We start from the raw sequence: 26,352 nt of genomic DNA on the forward strand, positions 1-26,352 counted from the left end.
GCTATATACTGTTATAACTGTACTCCTACACCTATCCGACACCCGTTACCCGCTGCAGTAGGTTGTTCTAGAGAGCCAAGCACCATCGACTATCTTCTCGTTTCCTTTTCCTTAAACAGGGTGGGTCAAAAATGACTGCCTTATTTTAAGTATTAATAACTTTTATAGATTTATTTTGTCACTGATAATTTGTCTAAAAATCAAATGAACATAATTTACATATTCTTCCAGAATGGCTTTTTTAGAACGTTCTCCATAACACTTCGTAGGATATCTGGAACCTGTATTTCACTACGAATGTACTTCAGCTGCAGGATAATTGTTGGTTTATTAGTTTACTCGTTATCCTTCAAAATGTCTCGAGTAGTCAAATCTGGAGAACTTGGATAAAAATCAAATCCCGAATTATTGCGAATGATTAGGATATCAAAATAGCGGCACAATTCATTCAAATTCAATGCCAGTGGAGTCGTTTAATACCGCGAAACGCTTTTATGCAACGGCAAATCGTGGATATATCACAAGGAGTACATTCACAATCAAATTAAGGCACAGCTTTACTAGATATCTCTTCATGTTAGGATTTAATTAACTAAAGGATATAATAAGACTCCGGAAGTCGCAATTCTTCAAAAGGAGCTGACGTTGCGTCACAACAACTAATTTTACTACTTATCGTAAAGCCTACGTATTTAACTTTTTCAAGGCGTCTAAATTAAGTCGGAGTACTTAACTAATTGATATATAACTTCTCCAACACATCATTCCAAACTATTTCAACGGGATCATTTTATTTTATTTGACTCAGCCCACCCCTGAATATGTAAAAAGTCTTCATTTACTCGACGCAAACTTCTAGCAACACTGGTCTTTATTAAAATGCAAAAAAGAAGAGGATTTAAAACAGAGTCTTGTGGGACACCAGCGTTAACAAGAATTTACATTCAAGTTCTTTTTCGATTCCTAATGAGTGATTTCAGACATTAGAAAAGGGGAGCGCGAGAATTTAAAGTTATATTTAAGCTTCTGTATGAAACTAGGGTAGTTACCGCAATTAAAGGCTTTTGCAAAATCAAGCTTCAGAAAATACTTTAAAGACAGTTAATTCAAAATTATCTTTTTTCCGAAACCCTGATTGCCATATTTAAATTCTATTTTTTCTATTCAGACCTTTTTGCAATTGTTCAGCCAATATTTGCTCTAGAGCCTTCGACAAAAAGTGATAAAAGACTGATTGGTCTGCATTTTCAAAGGCTTTTGGAGCAATAAATATAAATACTTAAATACTTCTACAAGGTAAAGAAGAAGAACAGGAAGGATTAATTTTATAAATCTTGGCAACAAATCACCGGATCCCACTGCGCTAGATTTGACCGTGTGAACTGCCATCTTAACATCAAAATAGCTTGCACCTTAATTTTAAAACAGTCGACAAAGAAAAATAATTCTCCGGAGTCTAGAACAAAAAACCAGGGCTATTTGAGTTGGGCTGTATGAATATTTGTCACTTTCAAGTGTTTGTTTTTTTGTGTTGCTCATCTTTCACTTTTTTAAGGTTCAACAAGAATGTTTTACAATAGTTTTTGCGGACCTCGAAACTAGGCGATTTCACTCTTTAAATTCATAGTTAACAGTTAACAGTATAAGTAGAGTCAATTACCCCGCATAGTAAAATGGCTTCATAGAATTTTCACCGAATTTCACAAGAACATAATGTCCGACTTCCAATTTCTAATCATTTGTAAGCTTATAGTCAAAAAGCTCTGTTCTTTCCATTTCGAAATCATCGTGGTCAGAAAAGAAACCGTTGGATTTATCAGATTCGGCATAGGAGACGCTTTTATCGCTCTCATCCGACGAGTCTAATTCAAGTTGTCGGGCTCTTTTAATGATTTTTTTGTCGCCTTTAGCTCACCTTTCTCTAAAAGCTTAAGTGTTCGTTTAGCGGTTTTTGCATTCTTTTTTTCTTCATTTTCTTGTACTCTTCGCTTTTCGGTGGAGCTAGTAAGAATTCGTGAACATCTACTCCTAGCAGTTCTATTTGGTGTGCTAAACTGCTAAGTCGTGCTGAAGGTCTTACAGCTCAGGTGATGGAATTGGAGATTTGGCATTGGTAGCTATGTTTAAGGGCGTATTAGTGTTGCTTTGAGTGGCCGAAACAGATTCGAATAAGTTTATTTCACCTGGCAAAGTGCCCACTAAAAATTCATCATCTCCGAAAATCTGGGAGTTGTAGGGATTTATTCCAGTAGCTTGAAAGCCATTTAATATATTTCTTGAAGTGAAAGCCATTTGAAATGGAAGGTTGGTCAGTTTTGCGACATCGTAAATTGTTATTTGCTTTCCATGATTGGTGCTTAGAAAATCATTAAATGCTTTCTTACAGAAACGTTTGAACAGCCATTATCATGGCAAAAGTCAATGCTTGCAAGACTGCAGTGTGATGCATGGTTATCAAGAAACAATCAAAATTGTTCGTTCCTTTGAACAATTAGTAAAGTGTCGTATACGTTTTAGGAGATAGACGAAAAACAACCATTTGAAAATCGCTAGTTAAGGCGGCTGCGAGGGTACACATATGCTGGTGGCAAACAATTTCCACAGGCATTTTATTATATGCCTACTATTATCACCAAACAGCTGCGACCTGATAGATATTGGTAGAAATAATAAATCAATATTTAATATAAATGAATGGTTTATAGTTTTATCTTTGGTGAATCCATTAGGGTCAAATAAATAATGTGCATACATTTGTTGAAGGTTTTGAAAGAAATTATCAACGGATGATTTTGTAAAATCTTTTATTCCGGCTAGGCTCACATTTTCTGGCTCAAGTAGCGAGAGTTCAGAATTTCGTTTTAAAAATCCGTAAAGCCAATCGTCTCCTGCTTTTTTTGAAATTTTACAATTTGGTGGTCAACTAATATTGTTAGCCTTAATAAAGTCATGCACAAATTTTTTGAAAGAATCGTTTGACAAGCCGTATGCGTGAAAAAAAAAATGTGTTCACATATTCTACAAGTTCTTTTTCTTGCAGCTTTGTAAGGGTTTTGCGCGGCGTATTTTTCGATTGAAAAGTGAAACCTTCGTCGGGGCTACTTTTATTACCCGAATCTGACCAATCTTTTAAAGGATCCTTTATTTTCATACTATTTATCTCATATTTTTCGGCAGCTGATGTTTGCGTTTCAAGTTTTTTCCGTATGTCTGCAATAGCCCTCTTCACCTTTTCTTCGTCGGTTGCAATCCTATTTGTCTATCTCTTGCAGTTTCTCATCATTTCCTCAAAATAAACATAAGCAAAAATAAAACACAAATATTAACATATCAAATCATGTTGGGGCACATTAAACAAATGTCAAATGTACCCTACTATCAGCCAATTGTGCCCCCTTTGCAAAAGTAAAAGATGTACCAAAGGTTTTTCATTATATTTGTAATGTTTTTTTTATATTAATGTTTGGCTTTAAAATATTAATAATTTAGGAACAATGTTATCAGTATATTATTTCATAATAACAAAAACCTTTTTTATTTTGTTGACAAATCTCTTACAAACTGTAGTCAGAAATTACATCAAAAATCCCGAAATCACAAAAACACGTGTTACTCGAAGACAAGTTGAAGCAAAACTGCCGAAGTTCATAACGTTTCTTTATATCAATTGAGGCTTCGTTCACCATCCCAACTTTTCTTCTTAAAGGATGTGTTCACACCGTAAACACAAAGTCAAATGTGCCCCGTCGTCAAATGTGCCCCAGTTTACCATACTTCCGATGACAAAACATGTCTTACTTTTTTTAAAAAGAAAACAAACAAAAAACAGAATAGTTAGGTAGAAACTTTTGACCCACCCTGTACAAACCTAGCATGAGCAGAGCTTGAACATCCTATTGCAAAAAGAGTTTTTACTCCCACAAAGATTTAAATCAACTTTTCTTATTTTTTCGGCGTATAATTTTTATATTTTTAAGGCTTCTTACAGTGAAAGTTGTTGTTGGTTTAAGTTCAAATTTTTACCATTTATACCTCCGCAATGCTACGAGTATATTATTTTTTCTTCCCTCAGGAAATGTGCAAAATTAATGAAACTTACCGCTGAGACAATGAACAAAAAGAAAAAAAAACTCTGGGCTCCTGGCTGGGCCGGGATCGGGAAAGGCTCCTCGCTTCCAAATGAACAATAAATCCTTAAACGTATGCACACCAAGTTCGTGAAGACAGAAGATTTATAGCTCACAAGCGTTTTGTGCCACCTGGATGCTTTTAACCTATGCTCTCTCTCTCTGTCTCTGAACCGCATTTCGGGGATGCTTTTTTGCTGTTGTTAAAAGTAGATAAATGAATTAAACAGGAATTCTCCTTTTTGTTCACCCTGGGAGGTTATTTGATTATCCTTAAGAATACCCGCATGAACCCATGTCACACTGTGTTTGTAACTCCCTATAAAGTGGTTATCTATATGTATTGTCGATTTTGAAGGAAGGGTCAATGGGATTCGGCCATCTACCTCTATAGAGGAGCTATACTTACATAGATACCATTAAATCCAATGAATCAGTAGTTCCTGTCGAGAGAGGAAACCAAAACCATGCGGTAGTATATGATTATCCTGCATGACACAGCACATTTTAATATAAAAATCAGTCGATTGATCTGCTAACTGACCTTATTTCCGGGGATACACAGGATGTCCTATAGTTAGTATAAGACTATAAGGTATTTCAAGGAGTAACTATATAAACATAAGACATTAACCAAATGGAGTAGGCAGGAACAGTGCAAGAGCTTTATGGGTTATATGGTCATAGCCATCATCATCAGGAACTCTTGCTTAGAAGATTATACGTCGATTGCTTTGTTTTAGGCGTTTCCTTTTCCATTTCTTATCGGTGTCTTACAGCTGGTTGCGGCTATTAAGCTAATAGGAGCTCCATAATGTATTGTGTATTCGGATTCGGATTCGGATTTGATGGTCGGAAAAAGAATTGGTGAATTATTGTGACAGTGGAAAAAGTTTCTTATGATCTAATCTATGAGTAATATATTGTTCAAAGGAAATTCAATGTTGATGGTTAAATGTAAAATAGTAAGCGACTAGGTTTTTGTTATTAAATCGAATTATTATAAACCCCTTGCCCAAAATAAGTTTTCTTCATTTTGTTAGTCAGAAAAGCTAATTACAGAGTACAAACAAATATCATATTTAAAAGAAAACTGTCCCGAATCTCTTACAACCGTTTGATTTAAATTTTGTTTGTAAACAAATTTACGGAAAAGCCTTTGTCGGCCATTTTATGAAATTAAATATGACATTGTAAGACTTTAGAACAAAACCTAATAACAGTCTGAACTGAAAAAGTTATTTTACAATTGAACATTGGCAGCAGTGTTATGAAAAACATACTAAAAACACGTCAAGAGCAATTATCTGTAATTTTTTTAAAATTGCTTAGATTTAACCTTTGAAAAAATAAATTCATATTAAACCTAAATAATTTACAGTTTTTAGCTCGCCTCAATTCTTTATATACCTGAATCGATTTGGAATGAGCTTGAATCGACCGGAAACGAGTCAAAATTAGTGATGAAAAACCTGTGTGGAGGAGTTGGTTTTACAAATAATGCATTATGTTTATTTGCATGTCTGTGTAAAAAAAATTTAGTTTTATTTTAATCAAATTAAAAAAAACTGCACATGGAAATGGAAGCATATTCTTATATGGTGCTGAACTATTCAGTTCTTCATTGTTTAACACGAATCAAACTCTTTTCTCTTTTGCACTTCATAAGAAAAATGGAAACACTATTTGCATTTAAGAAAGTGCTGTCAAACTTAATCATTTTTAAATCTTCTTGTGTGGTGGAAACAACAGTTACAGACAAAGTAGGTAATCACCCGCGAAACTGCTTACAGACAGTCGAGTACGACAGTGATCACTGCGGACTGGCTGCTGTAATGCAGATTCGGAACGAACGCGTGGAGTTGGAGGAATACGTTCCAATGCATTCTTACAATTACAGTAAGTTGCGTTGGCTTCGTTCCACCAATGCCCTAGCGAGAGAACTTCGTTCGAGTGACATAGCCCCACCAAACAACAGAAACCTGACAAATACAGAAATTGACCAACACTTACAACAGATGGACGAAACAATAAAACGAACGATGGAACGGACAATCCCAAAGTACAGAGAACGGGACCAAATGGACGCTTACAGAAACGCGACAATTGACGCACCGAAAGCACAGGAGTGGCTTACTGACAAGACTCAAAAATTTGTACAGACGACTTACAGACCCACACGACTTGGAGGTTAGGACACTGAAGTCGTCAATAAAAAATGTCAATCTGTTGATTAAGGAGAACTACAGGCTATCAATTAACAAGTACTGGGACCGCAAGATCCGGTCAGTTAATTCGAGCGACCCTAGTATGTTCCCTAAAATCAACAAGATATTCAGAAAAAAGAACGACAATGACCTTCCGAGTCTGAAACTCCAACGAACCGAAGAAAACAGAGACGTACTCATGACAGCGCAAAAGGATCCAGAGGAAGCCATCTTTGACGATGACTTTTACATAATTGAAGATCCGAAGGAAAAAATGGAGGCGGTGGGAGCTGCTTTCCAGCAAGTGTACAAGGTGAATGTTAGCATTCGCCCCAACCACGACCTGGAAAACAGAGCCCTACTTAATCACTTTTACCTCCGTAATGATATCACACATTTGCGATCTGAGAACCGCGGTTTCATGCGGTTCAATGACGATTCCTTGGCAAATGCCATAATCGCCGAGCAAACGGGACCAAGTCCCTTGTTAGTGACGAAGGTTGAGCTTCAGCTCATCTTCAACTCAATAAAAAACAAAAAGTCAGCAGGTATCGATGGTATATCCAACGTTGTGCTAAGACATTTACCGAAGGAAGCAATTGACATTTACACCACGCTCTTCAACAATGCACTGAATAATGCATATTATCCAGTGCATTGGAAGACCGCTGTGGTTCATCCTCTCCCGAAAAAGGGAAAGGACAACTCCAACCCGTCAAATCTTCGGTCGATAAGTCTTCTTCCGAGCATCAGCAAAGTTTTCGAAAAGATCATTAATAGGGCTCTGACTAAGTGGGCTGCGGACAACAAAATTATTCCGGATAAACAGGTCGGGTTTAAGGCGGGTCATGACACAATTCATGCTGCGTCTAAACTCGTTTCTGATATCCAATGGAATAAATCAAAACAACAATGCACAGGTGCTGTTCTGGTTGATTTGGAAAAGGCCTTTGACACCGTATGGTTAGAGGGTCTTTAACTAAAACTGAGCAGGCTTAGCATTAGCAAGCCATTGTTGTATATACTTTATGATTTGCTCAACGGTAGAAAGTTTGTTGTCAAAAGTGGCAATGTAACTTCTACCATAACATTCTCAATTAAAAATGGTCTTCAACAGGGAGCGGTGAATTCGCCGATTCTCTTCAGCATTTACACCAGCGATCTGATAGGTAGTTTTACAAATTCAATTGCGTACGCCGACGATCTAATTGCGTACAGAATGGCCCGAAAGGTTGAGGTTATTAGAATTCTCTTGCAGCGTGATTTCGACAAGATTCAGCGATATTGCGACGACTGGAAACTGAAAATAAATGTCCAGAAGTCAGAGACAATTCTGTTCCGGACTCCGTTGGCTAGGGCCACGAGGGATACGTGTAAGAATTGGCCCAAGATGGTCATCGTTGATCTTCACGGGTAGCCATTAGCGAGCAAAAGTGAAGTGAAGTACCTCGTTATCTGGTTAGATCAGTATTTATATTTCGACAGACATATAAATGCTGCTCTGACCAGGGCCAGAGAAGCCTTCGCTCTGACGAAACGGCTGTTTTTTAGCAGTCGGCTTGACCCAAGGTGGAGGTAATTTGCTACATGGCCCTCATACGGCCAATGATCGTGTATGGTTGTCCTGTGTGGTTCAACGTTGCCCCTTCCCAGATGGAGAAGTTTCGGGTGTTCGAGCGGCAGTGTTTACGACGCTGTACCGGCTTATATCGAACAGCCGAGTCTTTTTATGTGCATTACTATTCCAACGAGGTCCTATACAACGGGGCTCGAATCAACAGAATTGACAATTTCGTGATAAAACTCGTTCGAGGTCACATTGCAAGAGCTATGTCTTCGACCAACAATTTAATTTTCGGGGCGTTCTATCCGAACGACGAGTATTTTGAAAGTGCACGCTTGAGCGGGTTCATTCCACCAGTGGCATTCCTCTTTTTAGACAAATGCGGTCTGATACAGGATAGATTGGCAGTTCCGTTAATCTACAGCGTCAGAACCGTGGATAGGCGACTCCCGTACAGTCGGGACGTCATGGCACAGTAGGGCTGTGTCCGAACGGGACCGAACTGATAGGGTGAAGCAGGAGAACCAGTTTTGGTGGCTTCAATCGGCACTTGATATTGGGTAGTCGAGATTGGGTTTTAAGCCTTGCCGGCTTACATACTTGTTTTATAGTTTTAGGGTTTAGTTTTAAGTAGAATGGGCATGGTGGCACAAAAAGAAAAAAATACAAAAAAAAAATAAAAAAAAGACAACAAAATATGAAAAACAAAAATGTTAGATAGTTAGATTTGCTGCTGTGGTTGTTCTAGTTTTAAGTAGTTTATAGGTAGAATAGGTAGTTTAAGTTAGTTTTAAGTTTAATATTAAGGACCTTATTTTAAGTAGTTTTTAAGTAAAAAAAAGGATCTTGATATTAGTTTTTTTTTCAAAATTTTTTAATAAATACAGAAATAAATAAAATATAAATTGAAGTAAAATAGATCTAAGGGCCGAAAGGCATTAGTAGTTAGTGTTATAGTTTAACTTAGAGTGTCCGTATGGGACCATTAAGTTAGTTGTAAGTTATGGATAATTAGGCTAGTTTTATGAATTTTTGTCTAGCTTTAAGATAGGTTTAAGATTGAATAAATAAAAATAAATTTGAAAAAAAAGCCCTGTTAGTCCATTTTCATTAACAAAACTAAATAATACTAACAGTAACAGATTGATTCCCCAATGGAAAACACATGGTTCCAAATGCACAACTAATCAACGAACACAGCCATCGAGATACAAATATAACATCAATCGTACCAACATTTGAGAACAAGATTACATAAGATCCATTCGAGACTCGTATAAATGTCAAAAACCCATCCATAGTAAGATTCTACTCTAACTTTTATCTGTAGTAATCATACTTCGGATATTGTTTTATGTTATTCGTGTAAAATCCTACAACAAAACACTGGTATTTTTGTTATCGTTGTGATTTCTAAAAAAAATAGAACTGAATTGGGTTGTGTCTGCTTAGTATAAATTTTGGGATCATGACGAAATCTAGAATGCCAAAAATCTCGAATGCCGAAAATCTCGAAAATAAAAAAAAAATTATCTAGAACGTAAAAATCTCGAATCCACAAAAATCCAGAATTAACAAAAATCTCGAAAGACTCTATCTAGAAAAAAATCTCGAAAAAAATATAAATTCGAGATTTTTTTTTTTTTGTATTTTTAACAGTTAAAAGTCAATAAAACACAAATACATCAGTTTACCCAATATTTCATTTTCTGAGCAAGAAAAAAAAAATTTGCAAACAATAAGAAAGGTGCATGTGTAGCAATGTGCAATTGTATGATTGATAACAAACTTTACTTGTCAACTTTAAGTTTGTTAAGGAGAAGTAAGTTATCCAGAATGTATGTTTGAATTTTGTAGGCAATGTTTAAAATTCGTGCGAATTTTAAACATTGCCTCAAAAATTCAAACATGCATTCTGGATTTTTGCATTCGAGATTTTTTTTTTCTAGATTTTGGCATTTCAAGATTTTATTTTCTAGATTTTTGTTTTCGAGTTTTTTTCCATTCTAGGTTTTTGTTTTCGAGATTTTCATATTCGAGATTTTTACTTTCTAGATAATTAATTTCTAGATATCGTGGTAAACCCATAAATTTTAAGTATTTTAAGTTTTTTTTTAATGTGTCTGTGTTTTGTTGGTAAATCCGACTTCCCGCTTTAATCGTGTTTTCTTTACCTGACACGGAACTATTGCTTAGACTTTACTAATTGAAGTTTGCATGGCCCAATCTGAGTTTTCTAAAATTGAAGCAAAAATGTACCTGGGCTATAAAGTTATCTAAGATATCACTTTCTGTGGATTTTATTTCGCTTAGATCAAAGCTAATTAGAACTTTACTATCAAGAATTTTCACGCTGAGCAAAGCTACGTACGCTTGCCCGCACCAAAATAAGGATGACCCAATATCAATAATGTGCATTTTCAGGAATGAGGTCTTGGCGTTATATTTTGTAGGAAACTATTCTCGATAAACAAATGCTGAATTGAATAATTTAAATTACGTTTTCGTTGTCAATTCCGTGGAAAAAACTTGGTGACTCAATAATAATCGGATAGATTAGGTGACCGAATTCAAATAACTCGATTTATTGTTAGTATAAAACTTATACTTTGAAATATAAAGCATTTAAGCTAATTATTGATGTGGTCGAAATGTTTCTCAAATCCAAATATTTACTTTGCCTCTTAGTATGAAGTCTCTAACGCTACTGTCAAAGTGTATCTATTGTAGGTGTATGGAGTGTAGGTGTTTGGGGTCAATCTTATAGAAGAATTTTGAAGCTGTTCAAAAATATTTCTTTAAACTTCTATTCTATAGCTAAAGTGGACTACAAAATATATGACCAGCACTTAACTAGAGCATAATCATCAGCCTCTAGATTGATTTTCAAAAGCTCTAACTATTAATGTCTACCAGAAAAAGTTATTTAATAGTAACTACTCACCTGAGTTTATGAGCACCATTTTCAAAGCAAGGGTTGAGTTATTTATACCTCACAGAGCAGGTCTTCAACACACCTGTAATCTATTCAACCCGCAAATATCTTGCATTTTATGATTGTCCTATTTTACAAAAATCCGGAGGTTATACTTCCAGGAAAGTTTTCTGACGTTAAATAGTCTTTACGATATATTAAATGGCTCTCGGGTTAGGTTCCTTGTGTTCAGTTTTTGTAATCATGGCCTGACGTATCGTAATAGCTTCTGAATTGTCAGATATCATTGAATAATTTAAAATTGATAGCTTTCATGTTTTAAATCATCTCAAATTACAAGTTTTTATGGAGAAATCATACAAAATTTAATTAAGCAAATAAATTAGTTGATTCTATTTTATACTTTATAAAATTTTCTGTATTATTAACCAAAACATTGTTATGCTTTTTAGTTAAATTAATAAAAACCATCTATCTATCCTTCAACACATGCTGAATAAAAAGTAAGAATACTTTTCTTTCCATGCACGTAATGTATTTTTATTTCAGTTTTTCAAAAAAGATGTGGGCTAACTAAAAACATATTTGTTTCAACACTTTTTTTTTCATTGATTTATACGTTTTCAGGCCTAAACAAAATAAAAAAGAGGCTGGGATGCGACCCACACTGATAACTTCCCATCCCGTCTGTCAATTTGTCTTGCTTAAAAGTTTGTCTATATGTATTTTTCCAAATTTGCGCACTATTTTTTGTAGATTTTATTTTTTATGAAAAAACGGACTGTTGGATTTATATAAAAAATACTGAATATTGAAGACCATATTTTCTCTGAAATAAAATAAGTTTGAAGCCAATATTTTTAATTTTTAAAAAGCTATTTGAGCCGAAAGTATATTTTTACCAAGTTTTAGTATTGTTTTTTTTTTAGAGTTTTATTTTTTGTAAAAAAACTGTCAATTCGAATTTTTTAAAAATTTTACCAAATGTTGAAAACAATATTTCTTATAAGATAAAATTAGTTTGAAGCCAATATTTAAAATTTTTGAAGAGATATTTGAGTCGAAAATCAATTTTTACCAACTTTTATACATTTTTTTTTTAGGTTTTTATTTTTTGTAAAAAAACTGTCAATTTGATTTTTCTCAAAATTTTATCAGATGTCAAAAACATTATTCTTCGTTGCACAAAATTGTTTTAGAGATGAAATCATATTTCAGTCGTAAAATTTTGTAGGTGACAAATTTTTTTTTTTCAGTTTTATTGATTTGTAAAAAAACCGTTATATTGATTTTTTTTTCAAAAAATATACCTGTTTGGTATTACGTTACAATATATTTTATAAAATTTAATTCAAGTCTCTAGCGTTTTTGGTTCGTAAGATATTTAGGGTTAACCAAAATTTTCACCTTTTTTTTAAACTGCTATGGTAAAAAAACCACTCACGCAATTTTCTTGAGAGCCCTTTCTGCGTCTTTCTGCCTTATTATCTGTATGAAAACATTTATTTGGAGTCGATATCGCTTCTGGTTCTTGAGCTATGGAGGACGAAAAAAACGTCGCGAACGTACGGACGCACGGACGTACGAACGTACGTACACACGCACGCACAGCCATCTTTCTAAAAATCTTTTATTTCGACTGTAGGGACCTTGAAACGTCGAGAAATGTCAAAATTTTCAATTTGACAAATCGGACCCATTACAATAACTTCCTATGGGAAGTTAATAATATGTCATTGTTCATATTTTAAATTAAAAAAAAACATTACAAATTTTCTTTTCGAAATTCGATATTTTGCAAAGGGGTTATCATATTTTTACGAGATTAAAACATTCAAATAAATATAGAAGCTCTAAATGACTGCATACCAAAAATATTTGTAAACTAAAATTTAACTAAAAAAACGTTATAACGTTTTTAAAATAAAAATATTGAAAATTTAAGGTTTTATTATCAAATAGTGTTTAAATTTTTGAAAACAAACTTTTTTTGCAGCATAATTTGTAAATCTTAAAATACAGTACATTTTTTCAAACAGACTCTTTCGATCCATGAGCAAGTTCGTACGACTCAGTTGTGCATTTTATTTTGTTCAGTTTTGCAAAAAAATCATTTCCTTTGCAAAATATTTGTGGGGAGTGAAGTTACAGAATTTCGTTGCTAGTGCCACGTCTTTTTGAAACCACTTGAGGCCCAAATTTAAATCTTGTAATTTAGGTTCTTAAACTTATGTTATCATAATTCGCAGTAATGAACAATAATAATAATTGTTGCTGTTATTTAAATTGACACACCCTCTATAACTAATCAGAAATCAAATCTATAATTTTTTTTGAGCGACTCATAATTAATTTGCAATGTTTCATCGATGATTCGAAAAAGGTTTGTTTCAATTCAGCACACAGGTGCTTCCAGTTTTTCTATTCAAACAAATCACATTGATCATTCATAAAATAAAACTGAACCTCTTCATCTCTCTAGTCATTGCTTATCAAACCGTGCAAAGCTATAGCCCTAATAGCTTTTCAAGCTCTCTTTGTCTGCGATCCAGTAATAAGTTGCACATTGTTGTTTTTTTTTGTTGTGGAAATCAAAATCAAAATTTATTTTGAATTCAAATAATTTTGATTAACAATTTCGACTCGTATGCTAAAATACTTAATGTCATTTATTTTTCACAAAATGGCTGATCATTAAAAACATAGTCAATCAAAATAAACAAATTCTTACTTAACTTACCAGGCGAACAGAAATGATAGCATAGCAAGGCCACAAGTTGACTAAAAAAAGTAGAGCTACAAATTCAAAACAATTAAAAATTTCAAATTACAAAACATCGACCGCCAAATTTGTTTCATAGAAGAAAATTAGGTTTTATATTGATTGTGGACTGTGATGTGTCGGAAGACGACTATAGCGGCGCAGCGCCACATTGTTCGTGATAATGATAACCTACATAAGCTTCCACCACTGCTATCGCCGGCCGTCGACGACGCTGCCGCAACCAGAAACGATCAACCAAATTGGTGACGCATTGACTTGGAAAGCGAGAGAATACGATTTTTGTAGCTAACACAACTGACAATAGACCGCACTCATTTCATTGCTTCCATAAAGACGACTTCCACTTCGTCATCAAGGTGCGTGTCGCCCGTATGCATCGCTTCGCCTCATAGTTTCATTGTTATCATTTTATTTCTGGTGTGGCGGGAAATTAATGACACATTCGTATTATGAGGGGCAATGTTCTCGTATAAAAACATCGACGAGAATACTTATGGATCTCATTTAGGAAGAATTTTGTGAACCTATTGCATGATTCTGTGAACCTGGTATTTTAAATGTCCCATCGATCGATTTTTAAATTGAATCTAACAATTTAGGGGTAGAAATCCAACTTGAAAACACAAAACACAACGATCATTTTTTGTAAAGATCAAGACTTTGTGTGGGTCTGGTTTGGTTGTCAAATAAATTGCAGTCCATGAAAATGAGAAAGTTTCGTGGTTGACGCCACGATCGCATCGCAGTCATAGATTCATTCTCGTTGTTACTTAAGCATTGAAGGCTGTGGGAAGGCAAGTTAGTCATATTCCGTGCCTGAATTGGTGATCAACGAGTTGTTGATATTGATCATTTGCGATTGAAAAAAGAGGTTCATATGAGAGTCACACTGATAACTTCATATCCCGTCTGTCAATATGTCTTGCTTAAAAGTTTGTAGGTTTGTGTGTTGGGTTAAAGAAGTTGTCAGTTGAATTATTCTTTAAAAATTTAAAATTACCAACAATATTTTTGATATAGATTTTTAGCCGAGAACAAATTTGTATGAATTTAGTAGAATTTCTTAAATTTTTACAAATTTAATGAATGAAATTAATTTGAGTTAGAACCGAACATCAATTTTTACCAAATGTGCGTACTATTTTTTGTAGATTTTATTTATTTTATAAAAAAACTGGTTGTTGGATTTTTATAAAAAAAACTATTGAATATCGAAAAAAATATTATTAAATATATACAAAAAGTTTGAAGACAATATTTTTAATTTTTGAAAGTTTTTGAGTCGAAAGTAAATTTTTACCAAGTTTTAGTAGGTATTGTTTTTTTTTAAGTTTCTATTTTTTGTAGAAAAACTGTCAATTAGATTTTTCTCAAAATTTTACTGAATGTTGACAACAATATTTTTTAAAAGATAAAATAAGCTTAAAGCCAATATCTTAAATTTTTGAAAAGATATTAGAGCCGAAATTCAATTCATACCAACTTTGAGTAATGTTTTTTTTAGGCTTTTATTTCTTTAAAAAAAATATCAATTTGATTTTTCTCAAAATTTTACCAGATGTTAAAAACGTTATTTTTCGTTGCAAAATATTATTTTGGAGAAGAAATCATTTTTTATTCGTACAAATTTCAAGGTGAACACTTTTTTTTATTTTTTTTTTGATTTATAAAAAAAAGTTAATTGTTTTTTTTTTTTTCAAAAATATACTGTTTTGGTACACGTATATATAAAATTCAATTCAAGTCTCTAGCGTTATTAGTTCGTGGGATATTTAGGGTTTACCAAAATGCTCACCTTTTTTTCAAACTGCTATGGTAAAAAAACACCCACGTAATTTTCTTGAAAGTCTTTTCTTCATCTTTTTACATTATTATCTGTATAACAAAATTTATTTGAAGTCGATATCTTTACCGGAGATATGGACGACGAAAAAACGCGGCGAACGTACGGAGGTACGGACGTACGAACGTACGTATACACAAGCACGCATAGACATCTTTCTAAAAATCTTTAATTTCGACTCTAGGGACGTTGAAACGTCGAGAAATGTCAAAATTTTCAATTCGGCAAATCGAACCCATTAAAATATTTTTTTTCATGATATTCCTTTTTTATTGCAAGTTTGAACGTTGACATTATTCACTTCCACGCGAAATGTTGCAAGCACCCATTCTTTAGAGGTAATTTTCGACCACTTTTTGACACATATTGGGCGGTATCTCAACCATAACTTGACGAATGTTGGTTTTTAAGTGTTTAAGAGTTAAAGGTTAATCTGCACAGGTGGACAGTTCATATCGCCACGACGAGATATTACTTGGCCAAGAAATGGCTCTTGCAATTAAGCCCAAACCAAACAGTGACTTTTTGTGAATGAAATGGCCTCTCTCTTCAATAACCCGAGGATTCTCAGAACCCCAAAATACGACAATTCTGTTTATTAACCTACCAACTGAGTGCGAAATATATTTCGTCGCTGAAGAAAATTTGTAGAAAAAGTATAGATCCAAATACATACTTTCACTTATATCAGCGAATCGATGATGCACAGGCCTTACAATAATATCTGTAACCAATGTAGTATCTTCAAATTTCTTTAAAATCTTGCAAAAAGCTTGCGTAGTTAGATAAGATTTGATTTTGTAAATGTAAAGAAAACAACGTAAACCCATTTAAAAACGATAGATGGAGTCTGAAAATAAACACGAGACGGAACCAATTTTTAACTTGTTTAAAATCTATAAAAATCGTCAAAAATAAACAAACTGATAGAAAAAATTACTTCTCAAGACATTTTATTTTACTTACTTACATACTTACTTAAGGTGGTGCTACAGTCCGGGGTGGACCTGGGCCTCAACCAACATGCGTCTCCAACCAGCTCGGTCCCTAGCTAGCTGTCTCCAGTTTCGCACGCCAAGTTGGTTGAAGTCTTCACCCATATGCGTGCGCAACCTAAGTTGCGGTCTTCCTATACTGCGCCGTCCCTCGGGATTGGATTCGATGATCTTCCGGGCTCGACCGTTGATGTTCTTTCGCTCTACATGACCTAGCCATCTAAGGCGTTGGACTTTAATTCTGTAAACTAGGTCAGTGTCGCTGTGCAGCCCGTACAGTTCGTCGTTATGCGTACGGTACCAAAAATCACCCGAAGAATTTTTCTCTCGAAGCATCCTAAGACGCTCTCATCTTTCTATGACAGGGTCCAGGCCTCAGCGCCATAAATGAGAACCGGCATGATGGGTGTCTTATAGATGGTGATTTTACATGCTCGGGAGAGGACTTTACTTCTCAATTGACTTCTAAGTCTAAAGAAGCAGCGATTTGCAAGAGTTATTCGTTTGATTTCAGCGCTGGTGTCGTTGTCTGCATTAATAGCGGTGCCTAGGTAGACAAAGTCCTTAACTACCTCAAAGTTATAGCTGTCCATGGTGACGTTTTGTCCAAGACGTCGTCGTTCAGTGTCCTTTTTTGATGACAGCATGTACTTGGTCTTGCCCTCATTGACCACTAAACCCATCTTCTTTGCTTTCGTCGCAATGCTCAAAAACGCTCCACTGACATCACGCTTTGATCTTCCAATTATGTCAATATCATCTGCGTATCCGAGTAATTGGATGGGTGATTCTAGTGTTGACGGTTGAGTTTTGCACAATTCTTTCCAGAACGATGTTGAAGAAGTCGCATGAATATGCATCGCCTTTTTTAAAACCTTTATTGACATCAAATGCATCGTTGAGATCTTTTCCGACCTTGATTCTGCACAAACTGATAAGTTTGACATGGATGCCAAAACAAGACATTGCTCTGTAGAGCTCTCCCCTATAGATGCTGTCATACGCGGCTTTAAAATCGATAAAGAGATGGTGGGTTTCGATTTGAAGCTGCTGGGTTTTTTTTTCTAAGATCTGCCGTAGTGTAAATATTTGGTCGATAGTGGACTTTCCTGTTTGTTAAGGGACCTAAGATTCCACGTACAGATCCGAAGTTCGTTGTCCTTATTTCGTTTGCGTTTGTCAACAGTGAATCCGTCCGTTTCCGAGGCTTGTTGGTGCTTCGCAACTAAAGGTAACTTAGTTTAACTCCAAGGAAGAGAGCCGGATAAACCGCTCCTTACAGGCCTGGGCTACGAATATGTCGAAGAAGAATATGTTCACCGCGGGGAGGTGAGAGTAGGAGTTGATAGACAGAGGTGGGTTTTAAGAAAAACCTGTGGACGCTTGTGTCCTCTTGAATGCACTTGTCTACCATTTGAACATCGGGAACATTTTATTTTAACTATACATTTTAAAACAAAAATTAAAATGTCAAAAGAATTATTTTGCTAGATGATGGAATGCTACCACCCAACAGAAAACGAAAGCTCTACTTATCCCAAATCGACCACTTTGAAATAGATGAGGACAATTCGTATGAAAACTATTAATTGAGAAAAAAACTGTCAAGTTTATGATTGACTTTTTAAATATTGAAGATCGAAATTCAATAAAATATGCTGCGGTTTAAAATATGACTATGAATATGCCTCAATATGTTTAATTTTTGAAAAGATATTTGAGTCAAAAATCAAATTTGACTAAATTTTAGTATTTAGTATTTTTTTAAGTTTTTAATTTTACAAAATTTCAAAAACAATAATCTTCATTGTAAAAAATTGTTTTGGAGGTAATTTCATTCTTTGTTCGTAAAATATTCGAGCATCAAATATTTTTGCTTGTGACATTAAGGAACTACATATGTATATGGCAAGTATTGCAGTCTTAAAAAATTTCGAACTCGAGATTTTAATCGTACATGACATTACGCTGTTAATGATAAAAAGTGGGCCATCCGATTCCGTCAGTCTGTCTGTCTTTCTCTCTGTCCTTGTCCCTACAGCCCAAACCATTGATTCGATTGAGTAAAAATTGGAAAACAGGGTCTTAAGAAATCCGTGTCATTTTTCCAATAGTTTCTGATACTAAAAATAATATTTAAATTTTTTGGTCAAAAATCGGAAATTCGAATTTTGTAAAAAGCGAACCGATCGATTTTTTTTCTTATTTTTAATTCTTTCAATAAAAAAAGAGATTTGTTTTGACTCCTGAATGCTGACAGACGCCATTTCTTGAAAGAAGGGCTGGTAGGAATATCTCGTACCCACCAAGGTATAAGGTTTTATGGTATCTGAAATGATTCCACCAGTGTGGAACTGGGCCTAAGGCTGGAGAATGAATGACCACTCATTTCATTGCTTCCATAAAGACGACTTCCACTTCGTCATCAAGGTGCGTGTCGCCCGTATGCATCGCTTCGCCTCATAGTTTCATTGTTATCATTTCATTTCTGGTGTGGCGGGAAATTAATGAAACATTCGTATTATGAGGGGGAATGTATAAAACCATCGACGAGAATACTAATGGATTCCATTTAGAAAGAATTTTGTGACCCTATTGTATGATTCTGTGAACCTGGTATTTTAAATGTCCCATCGATCGATTTTTAAATTGAATCTAACAATTTAGGGGTAGGAATCCAACTTGAAAACACAAAACACAACGATAATTTTTTTTAAAGATCAAGACTACGTGTGGGTCTAAGCATTGAAGCCATATTCCATGCCTGCATTGATGATCAACGAGTTGTTGGTCTTGATCATGTGCGATTGAAAAAAGAGGTTCGGATGTCACACTGAGAATTTTCAAACCGTACACGTCTGTTGTTTTTGCTAAATCTTCTACGAAATACAGCGTTATCCATTTTGAGTTTCAAAAGTAAACGTAAATAAAACACATAAAATATTTTTGTTCATGATATTTTTTTATTATAAAGTTTTAACGTTGAAATTATGTGTGAAACACTACATCATTTAAATCACTACCTTTTAAGGTAAATTTCGTCCACTTTTTTGACACATAAATCCCAGGTCCGCATGAAATACCAAAGATTATCCTTAAAAAATGTGCATTAGCAATATAAGAACCTTTTTTTCTTATTTATAAAAGCTCTCTATCTAATGGTGAGTTCCTATCAGTGTGGAAAAAATCATTTTCAACTCCAATTTATAAATCTGTATCAAAGCAATAAAAAACAATTATCGTCTAATTTGTAAACTATCATGTATACCAAAAATGTTCGAAAAATTGATATAGACAATAAGTAAGCTTTCCTCGTGAAAGAACAGATTTCACCATTTCAACAAGGTTTCGTATCGGGAAGATCAACAACCACCAATCTTTCTATTTTCTCCAATTTTATTTTAAATAAACTCGAAAAAGACTACCAAATTGATGTAGTTTACACAGATTTTGCGAAAGCTTTTGATAGAGTAAATCACTCAATTTTGTTGAGAACAGGTGTTCCCCAAGGTAGCCATCTTAGGCCACTTCTTTTTCTATTTTGTATCAATGACTTACCTGATATTTTCGAAAATTCTTTTCAACTTCTATTTGCTGATAACTTAAAGTTTTTTAGATGTACATATAAAGTTCATTACGGATTGTCATCTCTTGCAAAATTATCTTCGTAAATTATCGGAGTGGTGATCTGTAAACCAATTATATTTAAATACCTCTAAGTACGAATGTTTTTCTTTCTGTCGTAACTTTTCCCAAATTCTCTTCGAATATAAGATTAATAGCCATGTTATTGGTAGAGTTTGTGAAAAGAAAGATCTTGGCGCAATTTTTGACTTTAAATTAAACTTTGTCAAGCATATAGAGTTTAGTGTTTCCAAAAAAAAAATTCCATGCTGGGTTTTATTAAACGCAAAAGTAAAGATTTCAAAGACCCTTTTGCTCTTAAATAGATCTATTCAATATTTATATTAGAATACAGCTTTGTTATTTGGAATTCATTCTATAACATTCATTCAAACAGAATTGAAATGATTCCAAAAAAAATTACTAGAAGGTTTCAACAAGGTTTTAATTGAAAACCAAATTTTAGCAAATTGAAGTCAATGTCTTCTATTATTCACGAGATATCGAAAACCAAACATAATTTTTACCAATGTTGCGTACTATTTTGTATAGATTTTATTTTTCTTATGAAAAAATATCTATTGTAATAAATAATAAGTAATTTTATTTACAAATAATTAATTAATACATACAATTTTACAACAATAATGCATGGCTATTCGCCGTCTGCCCGATTGACAACTTTGTTTGATTATTATTTAATTAAAAATTTTCATTTATAATTCTATTCCTATACTTTAATGCTATTTTACAATATTTGTATAATAAGGGAACATCAACTTCATTGAGATAATATGTTATACGTTCTTCTGATAATATGTCACTACCAAAGACATGTCTTCTTGTTTCTCGTAGAACAGGACATCTACCCATAAAATGAAAAATGTTTTCTCTTTCACCCATATTGCATAATTCGCACAGTAAAGGCAGGTCTTCGCGATGAGGTATGTAATTTAGATTGAGAAGTTCTCCTCTTAGTCTAAATATCAAAGATATATGCTCCGTTGGTAAATCATCTCGGAAGTAGTTCCTTTGGTTGAGGTTGTAGTTCAGCTTGCTATATGACATTCTATAGATGGATTCTGATGTAATAACACCATTAAATAATTTGTTGGCAACAGTGTTTGCCTTTTTAGATTGTCATTAATTTTACTGTCATCTAATTATATTTAGTCACTTCCTTTCTAACCTTAAACCCGAGCTTACCTCTTTGCTTTTTCCTGAATTATAAATTATATTATTAATTGAAATAAATCTTTGTGATCATAAAAGTATTAAACCATTTCTTTTAATCACAACATTTGGCGACGAGGAAAAGAACGAACCCCACGAGTATGGACGCTACAACTCTCGAAATTATACTCAAGAGGCTTCAGGACTCCAATCAAGAATTCCTCAAGAGCGTCTTGGAGCAAAAACCCGTAAAACAATCATTCATTTCTTCTTTCAAATCCTTCGACAAATCTAAAGAAACGTGGGCCACGTATCTTCTTCAGCTGGAACAACACTTTATTGCAAACAACGTAATTGAAGACGACACAAAGCGAGCTTGTTTGCTTAGCTGGATTGGCGGCAACTCTCTGGACTTACTTCAAAAATTTTATGGGGAAAAGGTTGCGCAAGTATCTTTCGGTCAATTAATTGAAAAACTCACTAATCATTTTGAAAAAAAGCCTCACATGCTTGCATCTAGATTCAAATTCTATAGGACGTTCATGCAACCTAACCAAACTTATTCGGATTGGGTTGCAGAATTGCGTGGAACAGCCAAAGAATGCATGTTTGTCTGTGAAAAAGCAGGATGTGGAGAATCATACGTAGACTCGAAGATTAGGGATATGATTATCCTATATACTCCACATGATAAGGTTCGGTCAACTGCTCTACAAAAAGAAAACCCAACACTGGAAGAGGTTATTCAAATTGCACAACTCTACGAAGAAACTATGAAAACATGCAGTGAGCTTAAGGGTGAGCAGAAAAGTGAAGCAGAGGTGAATGCTGTGCACCGATCAACACATCAACGATCAAGAGGTAAGCGGGTAGGTAACTATTGTACTGGGAGTAAGAATGTAGTTAGACAAAGTAATAAGTCGTGCCCAGGATGCGACATCTCTCATCAACGATCGGAGTGCTTCCATTATAAAAAAAAATCGATCTGTAAGAAATGTAAAAGAGTCGGGCACATTGCAGCCGTATGCATGTCATCAAAAGTCCCAAATTCAACTCATCATAATCGATCATCCCAGTCAAACAATCGGAAACCAGAGGTCTCAAAGTGGCAGAGCAAAAATCATGAAACTATAAATCAGATAAAACCCTTTGAAACCGTAAGTACTGTTGATCTATTTGATTCACTTGTGTCACAAATCGAAGTCAATCATAGTAGCCCTATACATTCAGATAAGCTATTCGTAGATGTAAGCGTCAATGAGAAAATTCTTAAGTTCCAAATAGATACAGGTGCGTCGTGTTCACTTATTGGTCTTGAAGGTTTGAAGCAACTGAACAATCCCTTGTGTTTACCCACAACAAAGATTTTAAAAACATACGGTGGTAACATCTTACCATTGAAAGGCACGATATTAGTCGACGTAGCCTTAGCGTCATATCATAAAAGTTTGAGTTTAACAGTCGTTGACAGTCCCAGTGCAACCAACATCCTAGGCATGGATTGGTTTCAAAAACTGGAATTCGGCATACAAATGCCAAAGAACATGAACGAGTGCAGTTCTTCAACCCCTCAATGTTTCAAAGTAGACCAAAAATCTCTTAAGGCAGATCTCGAAGCTCTTAAAATTAAATTTCAGTCCACATTCTCATCCGAACTAGGACTCTGTTCCACGTATAAGGCTAACATAGTATTAAAACCAAATGCTCAACCAAAGTTTTACAAACCCTACAATCTACCATTCGCACTTTATGAAGACGTCCGCACTGAAATTAACCGATTAGTATCCCAGAATATCCTCAAGCCAGTGAACTCGAGTGAATGGGCCGCACCAATTGTGGTAGTAAAAAAACAGAATGGCAAGATAAGAATTTGTGCTGATTTTAAAGTCACTGTAAATCCACAAATTGAAATTGATCGATATCCGATACCACGAATCGAGGAGTTGTTTCACAAACTAAGCGGTGGCCAGTTATTCACTAAAATTGATCTGAGTGACGCTTATCTTCAGATAGAACTCACAGAGTCTTCAAAAAAGCTGATGGTTATAAACACTCCTTTTGGCCTTTTCCAATTTGAACGATTGCCATTCGGAATTGCGAGTGCACCTGGCATCTTTCAAAGAATCATGGAAGGTGTAGTAGCTGGTATACCTGGATGCGCAGTATACCTCGATGATGTCATTGTCACTGGTAAGAATAATGAAGAACACCGAAATAATGTCGAAACACTCTTAAACAGGCTCGCCGCACATAACCTCAAATGTAGACAAGAAAAGTGTCACCTTGCGCAAGACAAATTAGAGTATGTAGGCCACGAAATCGATGCAAAAGGTATTAGACCAACTGAAAAAAGAATAGAAGCAATAAAGTTAATGCCAGAACCAAAAAACATAACGGAATTAGAATCATTTATTGGCAAAATAAATTATTACAACAAGTTTATTCAAAATTTTTCGTCAAAGGCCTCAGCCTTGAATCAACTTAGACGACACGACAAGAAATTCGTGTGGGGAACAGAACAAAGTACAGCTTTTAATTTATTGAAGAACGATATCATCAATGCGGTTCAATTAATTCACTTCGACGAAAATGTTCCTCTCGTGTTAGCAACTGATGCGTCAAAAACGGGAATAGGAGCTGTTCTTTCACACCGCTATCCAGACGGCACAGAAAAGCCAATTTCTTTCGCATCGAAAACCTTGAACGAGCATCAGGCAAAATACTCTCAAATTGAAAGAGAAGCCTTATCAATTATCTTCGGCGTTACGAGATACCATCAGTACCTCTATGGCAGACAGTTCATTTTGCTCACCGATCATCAAGCACTTGTCACTCTTTTCCACCCATCAAAAAAACTACCGGTTATGACTCTTCATCGGCTTCAACGTTGGGCAATTATTCTCCAGGCCTATAGTTATACGATTCACTACCGCAACACAAAGAATCATGCAAATGCTGACGTCTTATCACGCCTACCCATGGGAGATGACATTGAATTTGATAACAGAGAGAAAAAAATGTTTACAGTTGACCAGATTTATGAGTCAGTTATCTCAGATTTTCCAATAAGCGCAGAAATCATCGCAGCACATACTAAAACAGACGAAACTCTCAGTCGCGTTATACATTACATTCAAAACGGATGGCCACAGAAGCTATCTAAATCACAGGTAAATTTAATTCCATATTTTCATCGAAAGTTTGCTCTTTCTCTGCAGAGTGGAGTATTGCTTCTGCAAACAGAGCATACCCGCGTCGTCATACCGAAATCGCTCGAAGACCAGGTTCTCAAAATGCTTCACGAGGGTCATTGGGGCCAAACTCGTATGAAACAACTAGCGCGCAGGTATATATGGTTCCCGAACATTGATCAAGCGATTAAAAATTGTTCAGAAGCTTGTTCAAACTGTGGTCTACATGCAAGTCAACCGAAGCAACAATATTCATCCTGGCCTGCGGCAGCTGGACCGTGGGAAAGAATCCACATCGATTTCGCAGGTCCTTTTTTCTCTCGAATGTGGCTAATTGTTATAGATTCTTTTTCCAGTTTTCCATTTATTTTTGAGCTGTCATCGACAACAACAGAATCTACAATTTATGCTTTACAAAAAATTTTTGCAATCGAGGGACTGCCAAGCACAATCGTTAGCGACAATGGCCCGCAGTTCTCATCAGCCAAGTTCAAAATGTTCTGCAAGCTAAATTCCATTGAACATGTGAGAACAGCACCATTTCACCCAGCGTCAAACGGTTTAGCTGAACGCGCTGTCCGGACATTCAAGGAATCTTTCAAAAAAATAATGCAGGAGGAGAATGACCGAGAGAAGGCTTTATACAAATATCTCATCACATATCGAGCGACACCAATCCAATCATCAAAAAAATCACCATCGGAACTCTTGCACGGCCGCCAGCCTCGCACCATATTTTCGGCCATGTTTCCAGAAAATCACCAAAGTCAGCATCAGTGTACTAAATTTGAAATCGGCCAAAAAGTGTACGCAAGATCTTATATCAGAGGTAATCGTTGGATCGCTGGACTGATAACCAAGGTAGTCGGTCGGATGATGTTCATCGTACAAACATCTAGAGGCAACGTCAAACGTCACCAAAATCAACTGCGAGCACGAAAAAATACAGAAAACGGAGACGACGTTAACACTGACGATCTCGACATCGATTTGCATTTGCGTACAGACTCATTATCGTCACCCGACAGCTCTTCATACAGCGATGTTCGATTAGACAACGAAGTAAGAAGTGGTTCCAGCCCCATGGCATCGGGCAGTCAGATACCAGGACTTCAAATTGAACAGCAGAAAAAAACAGCGCAGATGACTGAATCCACAGCTACGCCTACACTCAGACGTACGGGAAGGATAAGGAAAAAACCAGTCTTCTTTCCAAATTAAGTCTGAGGGAGTGATGTAATAACACCATTAAATAATTTGTTGGCAACAGTGTTTGCCTTTTTAGATTGTCATTAATTTTACTGTCATCTAATTATATTTAGTCACTTCCTTTCTAACCTTAAACCCGAGCTTACCTCTTTGCTTTTTCCTGAATTATAAATTATATTATTAATTGAAATAAATCTTTGTGATCATAAAAGTATTAAACCATTTCTTTTAATCACAACAGATTCTTCTGCCTGTAATGCGTATCCCAATCTACATTTTTCGTCTACTTGTGAAATCAAGTGATACAGAGCGGGTTTCCACCTTTGATACTCATCTGGTGCTAAATTTATATTTGCTTCTTCCGCTAGCTCCAACCAATCTCTAAACCACCCTGATTTATTTCGTATTGTGTGAAGTGCTGCTTTTTTTGGGAGACGTTCATCTGACATCTCAAGAACATTACATTCAATTTCAGAGATTTAATAAATAGAGGAGAGATACCCGTTTCCAGCATGAGCATGTAGTTTGGAGAGTTTGGTGGTAGTCGAAATATCCTTTTGATATAAAAACGAAGCAGTTTTTCAACAGACTCATACTTCTTACTACCCCAAACCTGGGCTGCATACATTAAAGTTGATTCCGCTACTGCTTCAAATACTTTATATTTACTGCTATGAGCTACATTTTTATTACTAAAAA

At 35.1% G+C, this 26,352-nt stretch overlaps 1 protein-coding gene across 1 annotated transcript; it reads left to right on the plus strand.

Moving 5' to 3' along the window:
- Nucleotides 1-21,414: 21,414 nt before the first annotated feature.
- On the plus strand, nt 21,415-25,665 carry LOC129949591 (uncharacterized protein K02A2.6-like). Its single transcript, XM_056061152.1, has one exon. It carries the CDS (start codon nt 21,415-21,417, stop codon nt 25,663-25,665), a length of 4,251 nt encoding a protein of 1,416 aa, XP_055917127.1.
- Nucleotides 25,666-26,352: the final 687 nt, after the last annotated feature.

Source organism: Eupeodes corollae, chromosome 1 (genome assembly GCF_945859685.1).
Source record: "Eupeodes corollae chromosome 1, idEupCoro1.1, whole genome shotgun sequence".
NCBI classification, from domain to species: Eukaryota; Metazoa; Arthropoda; class Insecta; order Diptera; family Syrphidae; genus Eupeodes; species Eupeodes corollae.